This window comes from Artibeus jamaicensis, unplaced genomic scaffold (genome assembly GCF_021234435.1).
Source record: "Artibeus jamaicensis isolate MK-2021 breed Jamaican fruit bat unplaced genomic scaffold, CSHL_Jam_final contig_384, whole genome shotgun sequence".
Taxonomy (NCBI): Eukaryota; Metazoa; Chordata; class Mammalia; order Chiroptera; family Phyllostomidae; genus Artibeus; species Artibeus jamaicensis.
This window is the reverse complement of record NW_026521810.1, coordinates 9,888,314-9,907,095: the sequence shown is the minus strand read 5'-3', so window position 1 is coordinate 9,907,095 and position 18,782 is coordinate 9,888,314. Positions and strand designations below refer to the sequence as shown.

General features: G+C 43.7%; 1 protein-coding gene across 5 annotated transcripts in view; it reads left to right on the top strand.

The window, feature by feature from the left end:
* The window catches only part of AFF3 (ALF transcription elongation factor 3), a 593,859-nt gene that overhangs the window by 27,386 nt on the left and 547,691 nt on the right, over window positions 1-18,782 (top strand). For 3 of the 5 annotated variants that reach the window (XM_053664619.1, XM_053664618.1, XM_053664616.1), the window contains exons 1-2: window positions 10,970-11,045; window positions 11,627-11,737. In XM_053664619.1, the coding sequence (XP_053520594.1) occupies window positions 11,685-11,737 (53 nt within the window). In that variant the 5' untranslated portion in view covers window positions 10,970-11,045; window positions 11,627-11,684. Of the gene's footprint in view, window positions 1-10,969; window positions 11,046-11,410; window positions 11,475-11,626; window positions 11,738-18,782 lie in introns of those variants that run through there. The other 2 variants (XM_053664617.1, XM_053664620.1) reach the window with 2 other exon arrangements.

Sequence of the window (18,782 nt, the reverse complement as noted above, 5' to 3'; positions counted from 1 at the left end):
CTGAAATTTACTAAAAGAGCAGAGTGTTAGATTGATTTAAAGAGAGAGAGAGGGAGGGAGGGAGAGAGAGAGAGAGACCATAACTAAGCACTATAAGGAATGAAAAAAGTAATAACTGCAGATCCTACATATATTAGGTAGATATTAAGTAAATATTATAACTTAAAGAAATCTATTTGAAAATTTTCATGACTCAGATACCTTTCTAGAAGAACACAACTTACCAAAATTGACAGGAAATACACTTGAAACTATTAAAAATTAAAACTATAACTTAAAATTTTCCTTCAAGAAAACTCTAGGCTCGGATGACTTTACTGGTGAATGCCGCTAAATAATTAAAGGAAGAAATCCTGCCAATGTTACATAAACAAACCCAGTGGATAAAAAGAAAAAGAGGTAAACCTCTCCAAATTCATTTGAAAAGCTTTCTTAACAAAAGCTAACAAGGTCACTTCAAAATGGGAAAATTCAACACACTTATTCATGACCAGTGGTGCAGAAATCTTCCCACCCAGTAAAAGCACACTGAATCTAGCAATAGGTATATAACAAGTATTGCATCACCACCAAGATGGGTTTATTCCATAAATACAAGGCTGGTTTGACTTTTGAAAATTAATCAATGTAATTCCTACATTAACCATGTATAGAAAAAAGGAGTCAAACAGTAGAAGCACCTCAACAGGCTACAGAAGACATTTTACAAAATTCAGCATCAATTCACGATTTCAATAAATAAAATAATAAATAGTTTTGAGGTTAATAAACTATGAATAGATTGAAAATTGCCTAATTTTGAAATCAGAAATAAGGCAAGGATGTCTACCATTACTGATTCTACTCAAAATTGTATTTAAAGTTCTAGTTAGTAAGACAAGTGAAGACAAGAAAATAAAGGTGTAAGGATTGCAGAGGAGGAAAACCCAGCTCTATTCACCTAATAAATTATTGGATTATTATATGCGTAGGAAATAAAACTATAGACAAATGATTAGAATGAACAGGAAACCAACCTAGTCATTCTCATTAATGTATTAAAGAAAAAAATCCTAATACATAATACCAAGATCTTTGTGCAGAATAATATGATACATTATTGATATAAATAAAGAGAAATCTAAACAGAGGGACACAGCATGTGCAGGTATCAGAAGGCCCAATATTGTTGACACACTAGTTCTCCAAACTGATCTAAGTTTAAAGCAATTCCTGTTAAACTAAGAGGTCTTGTGTGTATGTATGTAACTTGACAAGCTCATTCTACCTTCTGAGATCAGAAGTGATTCTAACATGACAATTTTTAAAAAAGGCTGGAAATAGATTATCTTAAACAAGAAAAGGTGGGCTCTACCAACCCACTAATGTTTCTTAGAAAGCTACAGTAATTAATAGTGTGGAATTGACCTAAAGACAGACAAATAGACCATTGGAAATGACAGGGTCACCAAAGAAAAGGACTTGGACCAGGGCCAGAAAGACACCTTATCCTGGCCACTTCTGTGATAGCTTCCTGAGTCCGGGACTCCTCAAATTCATTCCATACCAATTAAATCAGCATCTTGGGGTGGGGTAGACCATTGGAATTTTTTCCCCAGGTAATTCTAATCTGCAGTTAGGTTTGAAATCCCCTCCCCCCCCCCACACACACACATGTATCTGTCTCCCTAAACTTTGATGAGCAATGCAGTTTTTAATTTAAGGCTTATTAGGAGGATAGAGAATGTAATCACATCATACTGCAAAAATGTAAAAAATCCCATTGAGGTATTTCTGTCTTTCCTCCAAATTCTGTTCCTTTAAGCTACTGCTCCTTCCCTTCCCTTCCCTTCCCTTCCCTTCCCTTCCCTTCCCTTCCCTTCCCTTCCCTTCCCTTCCCTTCCCTTCCCTTCCCTTCCCTTCCCTTCCCTTCCCTTCCCTTCCCTTCCCTTCCTTCTCTGGCCAAACTCTTCACTTCTTCCTGTACTCCTGTTTTTATTTATTTTTCTATTTTGCAGAATAGTTTTCCCCTTCTCTTAGTTTCCCTAACCTACATCTCCATCATCACCTTGCCTAGCAAACAGAAGTTTATCGAGGACTTGCTCTTACAGAAAGAGGAGACAAAGATTGAAAGTACTACTTACAGTAATTGAAAAAATTCACCCCACACATACAGCTGTGCAGGGTTTGAATTGTCTTCCTCTGTTGTCTATTTTCAATACAATTTTGCAACAAACTCAATTGCAGGGGGTATCTGTGTGGTGCAGGCCATAGGAGTGCAATGCTGTGTTCTACACATGCTGTTCAACCAGTCCTTGGACGATGTTTCACTAACAGTCACCCTGTTAGTGAAAAGGTGCCCTGTGGCACAAACACCTTAGCAGCCAAGCTTTATGGATGTGTGACCTATACGGTCACATGGGGCCCCACACTTGGAAGGGTCCTGTGCTTGATTTAATGCTCTGCTGCCATCAGGTTGAAAATCTTGATAATTTATACACAGGGGACTACACATTTTCATTTTCTGTGGACCATTCAAATGATGGTGGCCACCCGTGCTGAGGGAGGTGGGGTTACAATCTTGCTGGATTTTACAACCAAAAAAGAAAAAACCTCTGAGCTGAGTGCTCTGTGAAGTACTTTCTCTGGTTTCTCAGAAACCGTTTCCTCTTTTCAATTCAGTAGTGCCCTTGGGCTTGGCAGCTGGGTATTCACTTGCTGCTCTCCTGAATCTCTGATGCTCATTTCCTGCTCACTTTAGATGTTTTCACAACAGCAAACAGGGTTCTTCACACCTGTCCCCAACCTCTTACCCTGGCCTTGGCTCCTTTTCCCTTACCCTTCATTCTGTCCCACCCTGAACCCTGGATGACTTCCACACCCCTCAACCCCAGATGCAACACTTTGACCACATAGACACTTTTCTGTTTCTAGAACATGATATACTTCTCACCTCTGTGCTCTCTCATGTGCTTTTCCTTCTACACGCAAAGCTCGTCCATCACTGCCACTGACTCTACCTTTGACTTTCATCTTTTTAGACCTAAAAACCCAACCTAAATGTCATCTTCTGTATGAAGAGTACGTCAGGGCAGAAGTCATTGTCCACTGACTCTTGCATGCATGGCTTTGCAGCCACACCTCTGCCCGAGCAGGCAACAGGACAGCATGCAAACTTTGTTCTTTTCTTCCGTTTTCTCAAACCCACTTTGCTCTGGATAATTCAGTTCTTTACTTGGAATACTAGTCAGTCATTCCTCCTGAAATATCTCCCTGAGTACTTGCATTTCCCTTGTCATAGCACTAATCACATAACATAGTTGGTGCCCCCCCTCCCTGAGACTGTGTCTGTTTCACTTAGGATGTTAACCTAAGTGCCTAGCAAAGTTCTGAGCATATAACTGGCTCAATAAATATTTGTTAAACTCAAGAATGAGTAAGTGAATCAAGATATGTGTGCGTTATCTTCCAGACTGTGAGCTTTTTTAACTTTTTTTGACTTCTCACTCTCTCTTTATTTCTTAACCCACTCATTAGCATATACAAGGTGCTCAATAATGTTTGTTCAGAAAAAAAACCCCTGAAATTATCTATGTGATCATTGAGATTTTCCTCTTGGGGCCTGACTCTAATTAGACGTGGGCTTGGACAGGTACCCTAAATTACTTCACCCCTGATTTGACATTGTGTTCTTCAAAGCAGGACGAGAGGATGACAGCATGGGAATCTGGGCTGACATTCACTCAAGAGGATGACGTTTCCTTTATGTTGCAATAAATCGCATATTGTTGTCTAGAGAATGACAGAAAGTAATGCTAACTTCATAAAAATGTAACTGTCTGTGCCAAGTATGTGGAATTATAATAAGCACCACAGGAGAGTGGGATCCTGGGAAGAACACTGGGGACCACCCCTCAAAGAGTCATTGTATTTCTCTAATGGGGGAAGAGGCTGACTCTTGGACTCGGAGCTCTAATCAGGACTCCATCCTGTCCTCATGCTCCTCCTCTTATCATGGTCTGGGTCCCCACTTTCTACCTTCCTCTGTCTGGCTTCTTCCTTGAGAACCAGCAGGGCGATCTCTTCATTTGAGGAGTTACCTGCCTCCCTATCTTGTGGTGGGCACATTCCTTCTTGTGGCCAGCTCCAAGTTCTTTGTGAATCTCCCTTTTCCCAAGAAACCAACTTCTTGTTGGAAGAATTCAGAGTTTCTCTCATTCTCCTGTCCATGTGTTCTTTTGGAGAAACAGACTCCTCTTCTCTACATAGTATTCCCAACTGCAGAAAGAATGTCCTTTGCCAAAAGTGCTAAGGAAATTTCTTGAGGCCATGAATCTCAATATATGGAGGACTGAGTGAAGGAATTTGGTGAAACTTAGCACTAACAGAGTGCTATGCTATGAGCTAGTCATATGCTAAGAAATGATAGGGAGAGCGATTTGGGATTCATAAATATAAGGATAAATGTTGTTTCTGTCAGAGCTGAACTCCTTAAAAATGGAATAGGAAACTTTTTGAAAAAGTGAGCTGCCCACCATTAGAATGTTCATGTTTAGGCCAAACATACCAGGGCTGATAGTGAGGGAATTCTTTCATTGAGAAAGTTAGGTAGAAAGCCTCTATGGTTTCTCTTGACTTTTAAGCTTCTGTAATTTTATTATAGGGTTGTAATCCTATAGTACAGTTTATATTTCAAAATACTGTACTTAATGAATTGTTTTTCTAAACTCCTTTTGAAGTAAATCAGCTTCACACAGTGGTAATTAGTCTATGGATAGAAACAATGACAGGGTCTAAAACATGCATATTTTTGTGTATGTGGCAGACACAAGAAAGGCAGACTATTATTATTCCTGCACTCTTTTCTAGAAATCAGATCTTCTAGTATCCCTGTGAGAACGTAAGAGTAACTTCAGTTAATAAGTAATTGAAAATAAAGAAACAATTATTAATATGAAATATTTAAAAATGCTGGAGCCACATTAATCAGTCTTCAAACAATCCAACATGGGTTTCTTAATTGAAGTGAACCCAGAGGGCAAGATTATATTTAAAAAGACAAACACAAGCTATTCCAAATTACAGCTACTCCTCTTGCAGGAGCACATAAGCTGGGACATCTGGTAGACCTTACTGTGGCAGTGTACAGGGCACACTGGAAGGATCATGACTTCTCTATCAGTAATAACTGAGACACAACTATAGTAGTTCAGTCAGACTGGGTCTTGTTTTGTCCCCAAAAGTCCAGAGCTAGATTGGCGGTTCAAAGATGGAACAACTGTATGAGGAAACCATCAAGGATGTAGCCTCCTTTTAACTTCACATGGGCCAACTTTAGTCTGTGAGTTTTGCTCTCATGGTCCCAGATGGCCGCCCTACCTCAGAGCACCAGTTGCATTCTGGACAGAAATAAGGAAGTGACCTAGAGGAAGGGACAGTGCCTATTCTAGGAAAGCAAAACTTTCCAGGAAATTCCAGCTGTCTTAAGCTTATGTCTCTTTGAATCAAGCTGTATCACATGTTCAATTCTTGTTGAACTGAAGTTATATAATAGAAACTTGGAAATACAGTTATTTCAGCTGGGGTTATTACTTCCCCAAACCAAACTTAAGTTTTGTTAGTAAAGAGGGTGAGTGGGTGTTGGGTAGGCAACCAGGCATGACTGCCATCCCATGTTTGTCTCAAGCTCCCAAAGAGGTAGGTTCTGCCTGCTGTTTCTTCTTTGTCTGGACTGGAGGGCCTCCACCATGGACTTTGAGCTGCAGGAGATGCCTCTGCATGAAAGACCTTGTCAGGATCTTACACTGCTTCCCTTTGTCCACCAATGTTTAACTCATCAAAATATAATTATGAAATTCTTTGTCTGTAGGCTGTGAGTCATAGTTGGTCCACTTTGAACTTCAGTGTCATGTGAGGGCTTCACGAAGATCATTAGCTCCGTGCTCACATACTCTCTGGTGCCACGGAGAAGACTCTGACACTCACAGTTATGTTTTGACTTTTGCCCACATTTCCTCCCAGACCTAAGCTAAGTGTCCTTCTCTTGGAGACTTGGGTCTTGTTGGCTATTGACACTTAACAGAACAGTAATCACTCCTGTTTGGAACAGACCAACACCTTGAGATTTATTTAAGGCAAGGAGGAGCTCCCACCTTTAAACAAGGAAAGATTTATGGCTCTCTTGACATACTCCAGGGATTTCTGTTCGGCAGCACTCAGGAGGAGCAACTGAAAACAGAATTCTAACATTTTAGAATTGACAGAGACAAAGAATGTCCAACCCAGCCTTCTCATGTTGCAAAAGAGGACACTGAGACTGGACAGAATGAGTGCCTTACTTCAGGTGTGGTATGGCAGTGATCTGGGGTCAAAACCAGAGGAAGCAGAGGCAGAGGCCTCTCCCTTGCCTTCTGATTAGGTTTGTATTACATTCATTATATAAATACTCACAGGCATGGGGATGATCCGGTGCTGTAGATAATTAAAGCAAAAGTCATAGGAGGTAGTATGGCATTGTGGCTTCTAGATCCGGTGCCTAATCTGCCTGCTTTGGATGTCGATACTTATCTGTTCCTTAGTTTACTCACCTGTAGGATAAGAACAATGGTAACACAACTCATATGGTTTCAGGAAGAATAAATAGAGTGGATAGTTAGAACAGTACCCAGTACATCATAACATAGGAATGTTTGCTATCATTAAGACTTGTTATCTCCTATTTGTAATAGGTTCAGAGTCTTTGAGTCTTGCATGATAGCCAGTACACATCTTGAAGAAGCACAAGAAAGAGCCAGTGGGGGTATTTTTAAGCAGATGTTTGGTTCTTGTTAAAAGAACTAGGGAATCTTCTCACATCACAAATAATGGAATTATCCTACAAGTAAATCACTATCACACAAAATACATGGTCAACAATAGGAAATACTTTTCTATCTACTTTTGTGAATAGCCTGTATCTTTGCAGCCTGAATTTTCATCTTCAGTACCTGTGCCTGCTTTGGTTCTTGTGCTTTTTAAAAATGCAGTGAGCTTCACATACTAGTCTTTTGTACCAGCAGCATAAGGAGCAACTACCATCAAAGACATAGTGCATGGAATTCTTCTGCCAGAGCAACTTAAAAAACTAACTCTTTAATTGGACAATACTTTAATTCTCTCAAAAATGTTATGGTAGTTGACCATATTTTGAAATTATCTTTGTCTTGTCTGCTACTTGAATGGCATGGAAAATTTCCCTCCACTTTTTTTACCCTCTCCCGAGAGTCATTTTCTTCGCTCTTTTCTCTGCCCTGCCTGGCCTCTGACCTTGCCCAGTTCTGCCGTTTCCATGGGCTCCTGAATCTAATTAATGCCTTAGTGTCTATAGAACTGAATTATATAGGCAGGAGGGTGTTAGAAACTTCGAGGAAGGTGCATTTGTTGGGAATACCTGGTTTTGTTAAAACAAATAAAAAGAAATGCACATTGTGAATGGTAGAATGTCAGTAAGGTGTAAAACGCTAGTAACACACTTCACTCGTTAAATATCTGTTGCCTGATGAGCACATGCAACCTTAGAATCATCTCTTTTGACATCTGGGCAATAATCAGCCATTATGGAAGCTGGCTGAGGGGCAAATAGTCCAAATAAGCCACTGCTGCAAATGGGCCTCAGCCATGTGATGTGGGTACTGGTCCCCCATCCCTTTCCCTCCCTTTTCAGGCCGGATCACAACCATTTGTGGGAAGTGTGTGCAAATGGTCTCTGAAATGACCCTGGCTTGGGCCAAGGAACATTCTCAAACTCTCCAGGATGTGGGCAGACAAGGAGGAGGGGCCCAGAGTGCTGAAGTTCTCTGCCAGAGGATACTGTCAGAGAGCCCAAGGCAGAGATGGTCCCTATGCCCCATGTTTCCATGGAAACATAGGAGGAGTGATGACAGCCAGCACAGCCACACCATCTGCTCGGGACCGGGTGAATGATGAAAAAAATAGACACAGAAAAGCGCCTCGATCTCAGTGGTGAGGCAAAGACCTAAAGACACGAGAACTCCTAGGTGGATTAAAACCCAAGCCATCCTGGGCTTGACGTATTAGCAGGTAATTTGCAAGCAGAAAACCTTGAGAGTTTATTCTGCGATCCATAGATATAGTTACAAACACCCAAGAAGCCCCTGGAAGGAGGAACAGACAGCCTGTGGGTCTGCAGCCTGGCTGGAACAGGAGAGAAGGTGCAGTGACAAACCCTGCAGAGGAAGGTAGAACAGAGGCTCCCGTCACCTTCCATCCAGACCACCTGCACAGCTGGCTTTCAGCCAAGCATCTTTTTCTAGGGGAATGGGGAGATTATAAAAGGAAAGTTCCCACGTGGTCACAAAGGTGGCCTCTGAGTTGCAGCCATGTCTTCAGAATAAGGAATTAATAAGGCCATGGAAGTTCTTTCTTCTATCCATTCATAGCCAAAGGGAGATCTTAGTTGGATGCCACGGATTGGCTTCTGGGTCTACTTAGGAGGCTTCCCATTCCAGATGGGGGGATATGAGTGGAGCCCTTGCTAAGTGCACTTGTAAGTGTGCCCCAATCCCAGCCGGATTCATTCCTTAGTTCCTTTTTTCATAGATTTTGCCTAAACAAATAGACCTGGCCAGGAAGCCAGCAGCTCCTCTCACTGAAATGCCTCCCCCACAGCTCTCAGGAACTGTGGTTTCATTCTGCATTGGTAGAACTGCTGGATCTATCTCAGGAGAAAATCCCTCAAGTCTCAAGGTCTTAGGTGCACAGATGCTACATCAACTTTATAGGAAACACCAGCATTTATTTTTATTTTTAACTAAAGCTCAAGCCCTTTTTTGCTTTGTATTAAGAATTTAAAATTTGACAACTAAATTAAATGATTGTATACTCTGGTTTCTCTTCAGATCGCATAAATCTTTCGCCTTTTACTAAATTAAATGATTGTTTTGGTACAGGTACATAGGGGATAGAGAATAAGGAGACCATCTTAATAAACCAGATTAATGACAATAAATGATAGCAGATCTCCTTATTAAGGCTCTAATTAACTATTTTTACATTTTACTTGTAAATACTACTCGTTAAGACTTACTTCCATGACACCTTAGTAAAAATAGTATCTGCAACTATTTGGGTTTCTTCAAATGCCCTTATTCTCCAACTGGACATTCTACACACACACAAAAATACAATGGAAATAAAAGTAGTAATGCAACTTCCCCCAGGCTAGATGCCCCAAACAGAAAATATGAGCTATTTCTGATAAGAAAAAATGTAAATACCCATGGTGAAATTGCTTTAGATTCAACTACACTCATGTATTAACATAAAGCGCAGTGTTTAAATTCAAATATAAATCTCCCTTTGGAGTAAACTGCTTCGATAGCTCCATATACCCTAGTGCTTTCTTTTTCCCTTTCTGGGACCATGTATTTATTATCTTCAGCCTCCATGGTGAAGGCAAATCTGTATCTTGAGCTTCGAGCTCTGGATGGGACTCCCAGTAAACATGGTTCTGTTTGTCCTTCAGCAGCCCTCCTTTGTATAAACAGATGTGGTGGGAAGGGAAGGAGAGCCAGATCTCTGCAAGGGGTGGGAGGTCTGCTTTCTGGCAGCTTCCCGGCTGCGGCCCCCAGCACAGGGACAGGATGTATTCCTTGTCCAGGCTGTGGAACTTGCAGTTCTTCCAGAGAGGGGCCGTTCCCTCCTCTTCTCCTCCCCCCCCATCCTTTGTTCCTGGGAATGCTGTCTGGATGGCTGAGGTATCTCACTTTTGCCAGAGCAAATATTTCCAGCAAAGGCGTATGCTAAGGAGTTATTAGGAAGACAGACTTTTTTCTTCCCTTTAAATACACTGTGGACTGGGATTTGGGAAGACAGCCCTTCTCACCTGTACTTTCTCCTGTATTCAGGGTCTCTTTGTTCTCCTGTGGCCTTGGTACTACCTTCAACTAATGAGTGAGGCTTTTAGGGACCGGTGTTGTCAGCCTGTGAAATAACAGTTTTGTTTTCTCAAACTATGTGGACACTCACTCTGCCTGAATTTGTTTTGCATTTTGCACATTAATTATGGATGCTAATAAAGGAAGGACTACTTCAGAGCTGGAGGAAAAAGGGGGATGAACATTTTGTCATACAATTCCAAATGGGAAGTAATTCTCATTGGTCTTTTTTTCCCCTGCTTGCTCGCCAGACTTCGTTTGTTAATTCTCATTCACAGGTCGCAGAGGTGAGAGGGTGACTCTCAGGCTTGACCCTAGAGGGATCCTGTGCTGTCTACCCAAGGGTCTAGAGTTCCAGGGACTCCAGTCAGTGGGTCTTCTAGTTGAGAAAGAACAAAGGGGAGAGTGCCAGAAAGGCCTCTCCATGGCAGGGAGTGGGAGTATGGGGCCAGAGGTGGGACCTAACTACATTGCTTTGTATTGTCTTCTCCGGAAATCTCTGGAATCCTGAGTGGGGATCCCAGAGCTGTGTCCAAGAGGACGAGGAGGGTTGGGAGACTGAGTAGGATTCCTGGTTTTGGAGAAAAACATCTAGACGTGGGCTTCTCAGCATGTCTATAAAAGTCAGGAAGGGGAAAATGTTCTTTAAAATAAAGGAAGCAATAATCGGGACTTGATTCTGGGGAGAGGCACAATGGCACTCTATCACCCTTACAGCTGACAGACGACACTCCAGATTGGAGATGGGGCAGGAAGTTTGCAGTCTACACTCAGAGGCCTGCCCCCTTTCCTGCAAGAAATGAAAAGGGGGTAACTTGGCTTCCAGGGACTAGCCAGCTGGTGCATGGTGGGACCCCCACTGCAGGCCAAACTGCAGGTCCAGCCAAGAGAGCTATCCTCACGCTTCTCATTAATTTCCCTTAACTTACTGACTCCAGATATTTTAAACGGTTTGTTTACGGCGCTGCTGGAGGCGGCACAGTTAACTCTCACGGGCCTGGGGCGGTCCCGAATTTCCCGGCACAGACTCCAGGTCTGCAGCCTCCCCGCTTCGAGAGAGCCCGGCAGGGTCAAAGTGGATCCTGGGCCCAAAACAAGAGCTTGCAGACTCGGAGGAGCTGGCGGGCCGGGGTGGGTGGCAGTAGGTGCGCCAGGCAGCCCGCTCAGCATCCCCCGCCCGGCGCCGCAGCTTGACCCTCCGACACACTGGCAGGGCCGCCGTAGGCGTCCCGGAACTGCCGAGGGTCCGGCGGGCGCCAGGGGTGCAGGGAGCCGAGCGGCACGGCCTGCGGGTGCCGCGGGACCCCAAGGGGCCGCGCGGGGAGCGCAAGGGCGCGCGGGCGGGCGCGGCGCGGGGCTCCGGGTGCGCGCGCCTGGGCCTCGCCCGCGCACACGCGCCTCCCTGAGGAGAAAGAGGCGGCGGGCGGCGCGGAGCGCGGCGGAGGGGGCAGCGGGCCGGGCCGCGGCGGGGCGGGGAGGAGGAGGGGCAGGCGCGGCGGCGCGGCGGCGCGGCGAGCTAGCGGCTCTCCCGAGTGTGCCTGCGCGGGAGCCGGCGAGCGGGTGAGTGTGGCCGCTGCTGCCCAGCCGGCGCGCGTCGGGGGCGGGGGCGGGGGGAGCCCGACCGAGGTAGGGGGGTGATGAGGGGGACGGGCGGCGACGGCGGCGGCCCCGGCGCGGCTGGGATGCACCTTGAGCGCCGTTTTTCGTTGCAGCGCGCGGGCGGCCCGAGCCTCGGCAGCGGCGGCAGCACTGACACCGACACCTCCCACCATGGACAGCTTTGACTTAGCTCTGCTCCAGGAATGGGACCTCGAGTCGCTGTGGTGAGTCCCCGCGCGGGCCGCCAGGGCGGGCGGGAGCGACGAGGATTCGGCCGGAGCCTCACCTGGGCCGGGGGCTGCGCTGTGGGGGTGGGGTGGGTCCGGGCGCCCGCCGCGCCCGCTTCTTCCTGCCTTACCGGGTGGATGCGCGGCCGCCTGCTGGTTTTCTTGCCCCCTTTCCAGTCTCCTCTCCCCAGTGCTGCCCGCCCCAGCCCAGGGCTGATGATCTGGGGAGCCAGGGGCAGAGCGCAGCCATGGAAAGAAAAAGAGAACCGATTTCTAGAACGTGTCAATAGTGTCCGGACCCACCCTTCTTCGATACCCTAACCTCTCTCCTTCCTTCCCTCCGCTGAACCCCTTCCCTCTTCTCCGAGAGCATCGGGTTCACACCAGCGACCCCCTGGAGTTGGGGCTGCAGCAAAGTGCCCTTAGAGGATGCTTCAGCCACTGCCTGTCCGCGCAGGGTCTTGGCCGCTGCGTGCTTTCTGCCCTTCCCACCCACTCCCACCCGAGATGGTAGTGAGCCCCAGCGCATGGGGCGAGTGTTTCACCGTGTGGGAATTCAAGAGGCCTTGGCCCAGGGACACTCATTTCCTCGAGGTTCACAATTCCTTTGGGCCCTTTCTGCACACCTCTGCACAGTCCTCCTCCTCCTGTTACCCACTCAACCCACCCGCGCCGCGCGCAGCCCTTTCTGCCCGGTTCGCGACTCAACGCCCAGGGTGCCGGTGGCCTGGAAGCCCTCCGGCTTCAGTGCCCGGGTTCTCACATTGAGGAGCTGCTTGAAGCAGTTTAATTCCGGTTGCGGGTGTTCTAAAAATCTCATTGGCTGCTTCTACATCCTTCTAACTGCCCCCCCCCCCCAACCCCCGCCATCGCCTAATGTTTCCAACTAGTCCCGTTCAGGTGGTAACATTACCGCCTGCACATTATTCCTGGAGGAACTTGTGTTCTGTTTAATATTTACGGGAATGAACATCTGCTGAAACAAGCATATTAACTGCACTGTGATCTGCCTCTGGTAATCGCTTATTGTAGAGCTGAGCTTTTTTTTGGGGGGGGGCGGTTAATTCCGTAAGGAGTTCACATGTCTTCAACTCCAAGTGGTGTGCACATGAATATTCAAAGTGCAGTTTTAAAGCTAAACTGCTCTATGATTTATAAATCATAGATTGTCGAGATGATATGTGGATGTATGTATATTTTCAGTGATTTACGTTTGTAGTGACTTTTTATCTTTCTAAAGCCAGGTGTCACAAATTTGACACAAAGCTAGCGCATTATGGAGCAGTTTCTTATAAAACACATGAGGATGGGCCCTAATGTAATAAAACTTTTATATGTTACACTGTGGAAAATTGGGAACTTCAAAGAGCCAGTATAGAAAGAATATGAAACATGTTATTACTCTATAAAAGTTGCTAATTACTGTGTTGTTGCTCCCAGGGATATTTCAGCCTTTCATTTACAGATACCTATTATTTTACAGATTTACATTTAGGAATGTTGGTTTCTAGCACAAATTCAATAGGTTTCTAGGTAGAAACTGTGCCTCAAAAATGACATTTGCTTTTAAAGGCAGGTTTTCAGTCAAAGGGAAGAACTTACTGTTTTGTCATATTTTCATGCTGCTTGTCAGCCTGCTGTCTCAAACGGAAGCCCCCTAATGATTTCTGGGTAATATTTTGAAAGTATCAGCCGTAACCTGTGGGCTTTTCCAGCACAGGGCCTTGAGCCTGTTTCCTTTCGCATCCTTAGTTCCCAGGTGAGTTACCTGGAGCACAGTTACACAATAAATGTCTGTTGAGTTGACCTGAAATTTACATTAACCACAATATACTTACTATTATAAAGTGAAAAAAACCCATTTTTTAAAAGTTGCTATACATGAAATCAGATTTTAGGTAATGTATCAACTTATTTTTGGGTTATGAAAGCATGTTGGCTGTCTTGCTTACAGTGTAGGACAGTTTGGCTTGACTTGAGGGAGTGTTCCTAGTTTACAGATGTAGAATTACATTTTACAAAAGTTTACATATTTCTGATAAAGATAAACCAAACTGCTTGAGTTTGGATTTTAATATAGACGTTTTCTCAGTCATAGATGAATTTTTGGATGGCATGTTCTAACTCAATTTTGTGGTTTACTTTTATGCTTATAAGTTTTTAAGTTTATGGTTTGCTTTTAAGCTTATAGGTGATCCAAAGTAACTAACATTTGTGTACTTTTTGTGGGTCAGGTGTTTTCATATCTATTGTTTTTTTTTTAATTTGAATCTCATAACAATCTTAGAGGTAGCAAGTGGTAATAGTCCCATTTTATAAATAAGGAAGTAGTGGCTTTGAACTGTAAAGTGGCTTTACTGAGACTATAAAGCAAATGGACAGTTAGTGAACACTTACCATTTACCACATACTCCTCTGAATCTATTACGTGTTAACTCTTCTAAATACATCATATGTTTGCCTGGCCAGTGTGCCTCAACTGGTTGAAGTGTTGTCCCATAAGTGAAAGATTGCCGGTTCAATTCCTGGTCAGGGCACATACCTAGGTTGCAAGTTCGATCCCCCATCCCTGGTTGGGGGCTCATGCAGGAGGTAACCAATTGATACTTCTCTCTTCCATCAATGTTTTTCTGTCTCCCTTCCTCCCATTCTTCCTCTCTCTCTAAAAGCAATGAAAATCTGTCCTTGGGTGAAGATAAAAAAATACATTTCATGTTGTAAATTTATTTAATCCTCTCAATAACCTTGGAAGCAACTACTATAATTATTCCCATTTTACAGATTGGGAGATTGAGAGTGGGAAAGCTCCGATGATTTGCCCAGGGTCATGTGTCTAGAACAGGAGGACCTAAATTCAACTAGGCATTAATTGCAAAGCTCAGTTTTCTGATTTCAAACCCAGTGCATTCTCTACAGTCCTGCAAATGTCTCTCAGTTTATGATGGCGGCTTTGAAATTAATCACAAAACAAAATTTTGATGGGCTGGAAATTAAGGTTTTGTTAAAATATGAAAGAAAAAGTCAGAGCCCTGAATGATATTGATCTAAACCTAAAAATGTGAAAACAAAATACCGCAGTGTAGGAAATTATGCCTACCTTATATGAATTAACATATATATTTAAAATATATTTAAATTTAATATATATTTATATAAATACATATATATTTAAAGTAAACATGTAATATTAAAATAAAGACCACCCAAAACTTCTTTCTTTAATTTATCTTTGAAAAACACTTTTTTCTTTGTAGAGGGTGGGGGGAGGTATAGGTTAATGGAAAAGAGAATAGTATTTTAATCCCTAACAATATTTTTCTAATTGGTGGGCATTGTTTTCCAATAAAACATATTGCACTTTGTTAGTTATGACTGTAGGTTTGAACCTGAGCTAGCTTAATCTAGTGGTCACAGAAAGTGTCCCCAGATGACTGTATAGATAATACGAAGAGAAAAGGTTGGCACTGTTGAATATAATCAATATAGACAGTTAGTTGATAATTCAAGAACCATCTCTTCTGCCTCCTTACACACCCTCCCTCCCCAACTCAGAAACACCTATACTTATTTTTCAAGGGAGGTTTTTTTTTACCTCCAGATAGCTGCTTCAGCTTTTCTTTCTAGACAAACCTTAGAGTTGAGAAGAAATTTCCATTTCCAATTCCATTTCCTATTTCTGATTGGAAGCAAGAGTGGACAGTTTGGACCACGGGAAGACGCTTGTTCTGCGCCTGCTCCGCAGCTCTTCACCGGTAGAGTTGAATATCTGAAGATTTTGGGATTCAGTCAGCTTGCAGGGGCCGATATCCAGAGGAACAGGGCCTCTTCCCAGGCTCCCACTCCATTCCTGCTGCTCTTCCTGCTTTCCACCAGCTTCTGATCAGCTGCTGGGCATATAAGCCATTCCTTAGGGCCTTTAAAAGAATGACCATTCCTTTTAAAAGGCTAACCATTGGTTTTACTCACTTAACAAATATGTATTGATCATCTCTTAAGTACAAGACTTTGTGCTGGTTGCTGTAGGAATACAAAGGTGAATAAACTGCGGGTTGGTATGTTATTTTCTAGTAGGGGAATGAGAAGGGTGAAAAAGGAAGTTTTCAACATTTTTGATCCAGAAGAGAGAAAAAGCGCACTTAGGACTGGGGCGCATGGTGGAGGAGGGAAAGAGGAAAAATTGAGTTGCATGTGTGTTTTTTTAAAGGCTTCGAAGGAAAAGATGGCCTTTGAACTAAGCCTCGGAAGATGAATGGAATTTTTACATGTGGTGGGGGTGGGGTATTGGCAGGACATAGAGGCATCTTGGGCAAAGAAAGAACTTGAACAAAGGCTTTCATGGTGTTTCTGAAAATCCTTTCATGAATTGTGGAAATACCTATATCAAGTGTTTTAAAGATGCAGAACTTAGCAATCATGACTTGTTTTTAGTGAATGAGAAAAGTTTTCCAAACTGAACTTAGTCAAAATGGGATTTAATCTTCCTTAAATATAAACACATTTTATTTATTGAGGAGAAAGTCTATCTCAATACAATAGTAAATATTTAGATTCCTCTTTGCTACCCCTTCCCCCAACAGCTTTACATAGGCCAGAATCCATTTACTTTTGTCCAAATAGGCATTATACTTTATATTCTTTCAAATTTGAACCTTTGAAGTTGTAATTCATGGATATTTCATACTCATTAATTTCTTTAGTAAACACTCTTAGAGTATTAGGAATAGCGTGAGTCCTGTAGAGAAATGGCTTTCAAATGTTTGAAACCGTGACTCACAGCAACAAGCACGTTTAGTGTGGCAGCACACTATGTTCGAGAACACACATGCACATAGCTGAGACAGAAATGTAATGAAGTTACACTTATTTGTACTATGTATGATGCACTTTGACAATTTCTTTTTTTTCCTTTTAAAAAAATTTTTTTCCTGTTCATGGGTTTCAAAAAACAAAACAAAACAAGATAAAATAAAACTCCCCACTCTAGGGATGCAAAGGAGAGTTTTCTGGGAGCCAGCAGGAGAATAAGCAAAAGCTGACACTGCTTGTTTCAGGGGGACGAGAGCACATCCCCTTGAGAGAGTGAGACCTTCATGGCTAAGTGGCATTTGACACAGATCCTGGAGAAATAGAAGTTTAGGAGAAAATAAAAGGGAGGAACATCCACGGGGAGAGAAGACTGTGAATAGAAATAAGGGGGAATGAAGTGTGGAGCCGTTCTGGTGAAGATGAAGTTATTACCTGAAGGAGGGTGGGATGGACGGTGCTCCATTGCCGGCAGCGGGCGAAGCAGAGCTGTGACAACTTAGTCTCCACATGATGCTCCCTGTAGTGCCTACTGACACTCTCGGCGCTCTCCACTCAGCTGCCGGTGGACATAATCGGGCCATGGCTTCTTCCAGGCCTCCTTAGACAGGCTTCCCTGGCCCTTCCTAGTGTCAAAAAACCGCCCCAGACCCCTGATTTTGACCCTTAGGTGCCTCAACTCTTTCCTCCAGTCCCAGCAAAGCAAACATTTCATAAGGCCTACCCTGTTCCTTTTGTCAGTCTTTAGAGGTCAGAGTGGTTCTCCAGGACACAAAGAGCAGAAGTTGAGGTGCACAGTGGTGGGACCACCTCCCTCACTCAGGTGGGTTGAGCCTGGGCCTTAGTCTTGCAGTGATTGATTGATCTAGAGCAGCAGTTTTTTTTTTCTCAATAATTTTATTTAGTTATTTTTCAAGTACAGTTTTTTGCCTGTTTCTCCCATCCCAGCCTCCCCCAATGCTCCCCACCTCCCTCCCATTTCCACCCCCTCCCAGTTCTCATCCCTGTGTCCTTCCTATTTGCTTCTCCAAATCCCTCCCCTTTTTCCCCCTTAAATTCCCTTCCCTCTCCCCTCTGGTCACTGTCCCCTTGTTCTCTATTTCAGTGTCTTTGTTTTTATTCTGCTTGCTTGTTTGTTTTGTTGTTTAGCTCCCTGTTAAAGGTGAGATCATATGGTATTTGTCTTTCAACCCCTGGCCTATTTCACTCAGCATAATGCTTTCCAGTTCCATCCATGTTGTTGCAAAGGGTAGGAGCTCCTTCTTTCTCTCTGCTGCATAGAATTCCATTGTGTATATGTACCATAATTTTTTTGATCCATTCATTTACTGACGGGCACCTTGGTTGCTTCTAACTCTTGGCTATTGTAAATTGTGCTGCTATGAACATTGTGGTGCATAGGCTAGGTCAAAAGGCAGGTCGATTTTTATTTTTCTGAGAAAATTCCATACTGTTTTCCATAATGCCTGTACCAGTCTAGAGCAGCAGTTCTTAACCATTTTCATCTCATGGCACACAACTAATTACTAGAATTCTGTGGCACACCAAAAAAAATGTTTTTGCTAATCTGACAAAAAGATAGGTATAATTTTGATTCATTCACGCTGGCCAGCTATTGTATTATGGCTATTGTCATTTTTTAAAAATTTTACAATATTAAGAAAAAGAGGTCAGTGCCCCTGACTAAATAGTCAGGTATTGCATGTTTTAAAAATTCTTGGAGCATACTGGTTGAAAGTCGCTGGGTTAGAGCATTGCAATTGGTGGCACTCAATCTCATTGGCTAGAAGTGGCTGTGTGATTGGCTGTGGCACTCTCATTGTCTTAGAGCCCCAGAGTGCCCCGGAGGTAGGAAGGGGTCTCAGTAGGTATGGGGTGAATACAGGGATTGGGCAAAAGTACAATAGGTTTATACTTGTTCATATGGAAAAATATGTAATGTGAGAGTAAACTCCGTTTTGCATATCCACAACTGTAAACCTACTTTTGCTCATCCTTGTATATTTCCAAGAAGAGTGGCTTCCAGGCCCAGGGCCTCTGGGCTGCTGCCTTGAAGGGGCTGGTGGTCAGCCTGAAGGAGGTAGGGAGATGTGGATGGGAAGCAGTGAAGTGCTGGGGTCAAGGAACTGGTTACTTCATCCACCTAGTGCCGTAGGTGGTGTGTGTTTGGAGCAGGGAGACTGGTTAATTCAGGGCACAGAGGACTGGAGTTCAACTAGGGGCCACCAGAATAACGGGG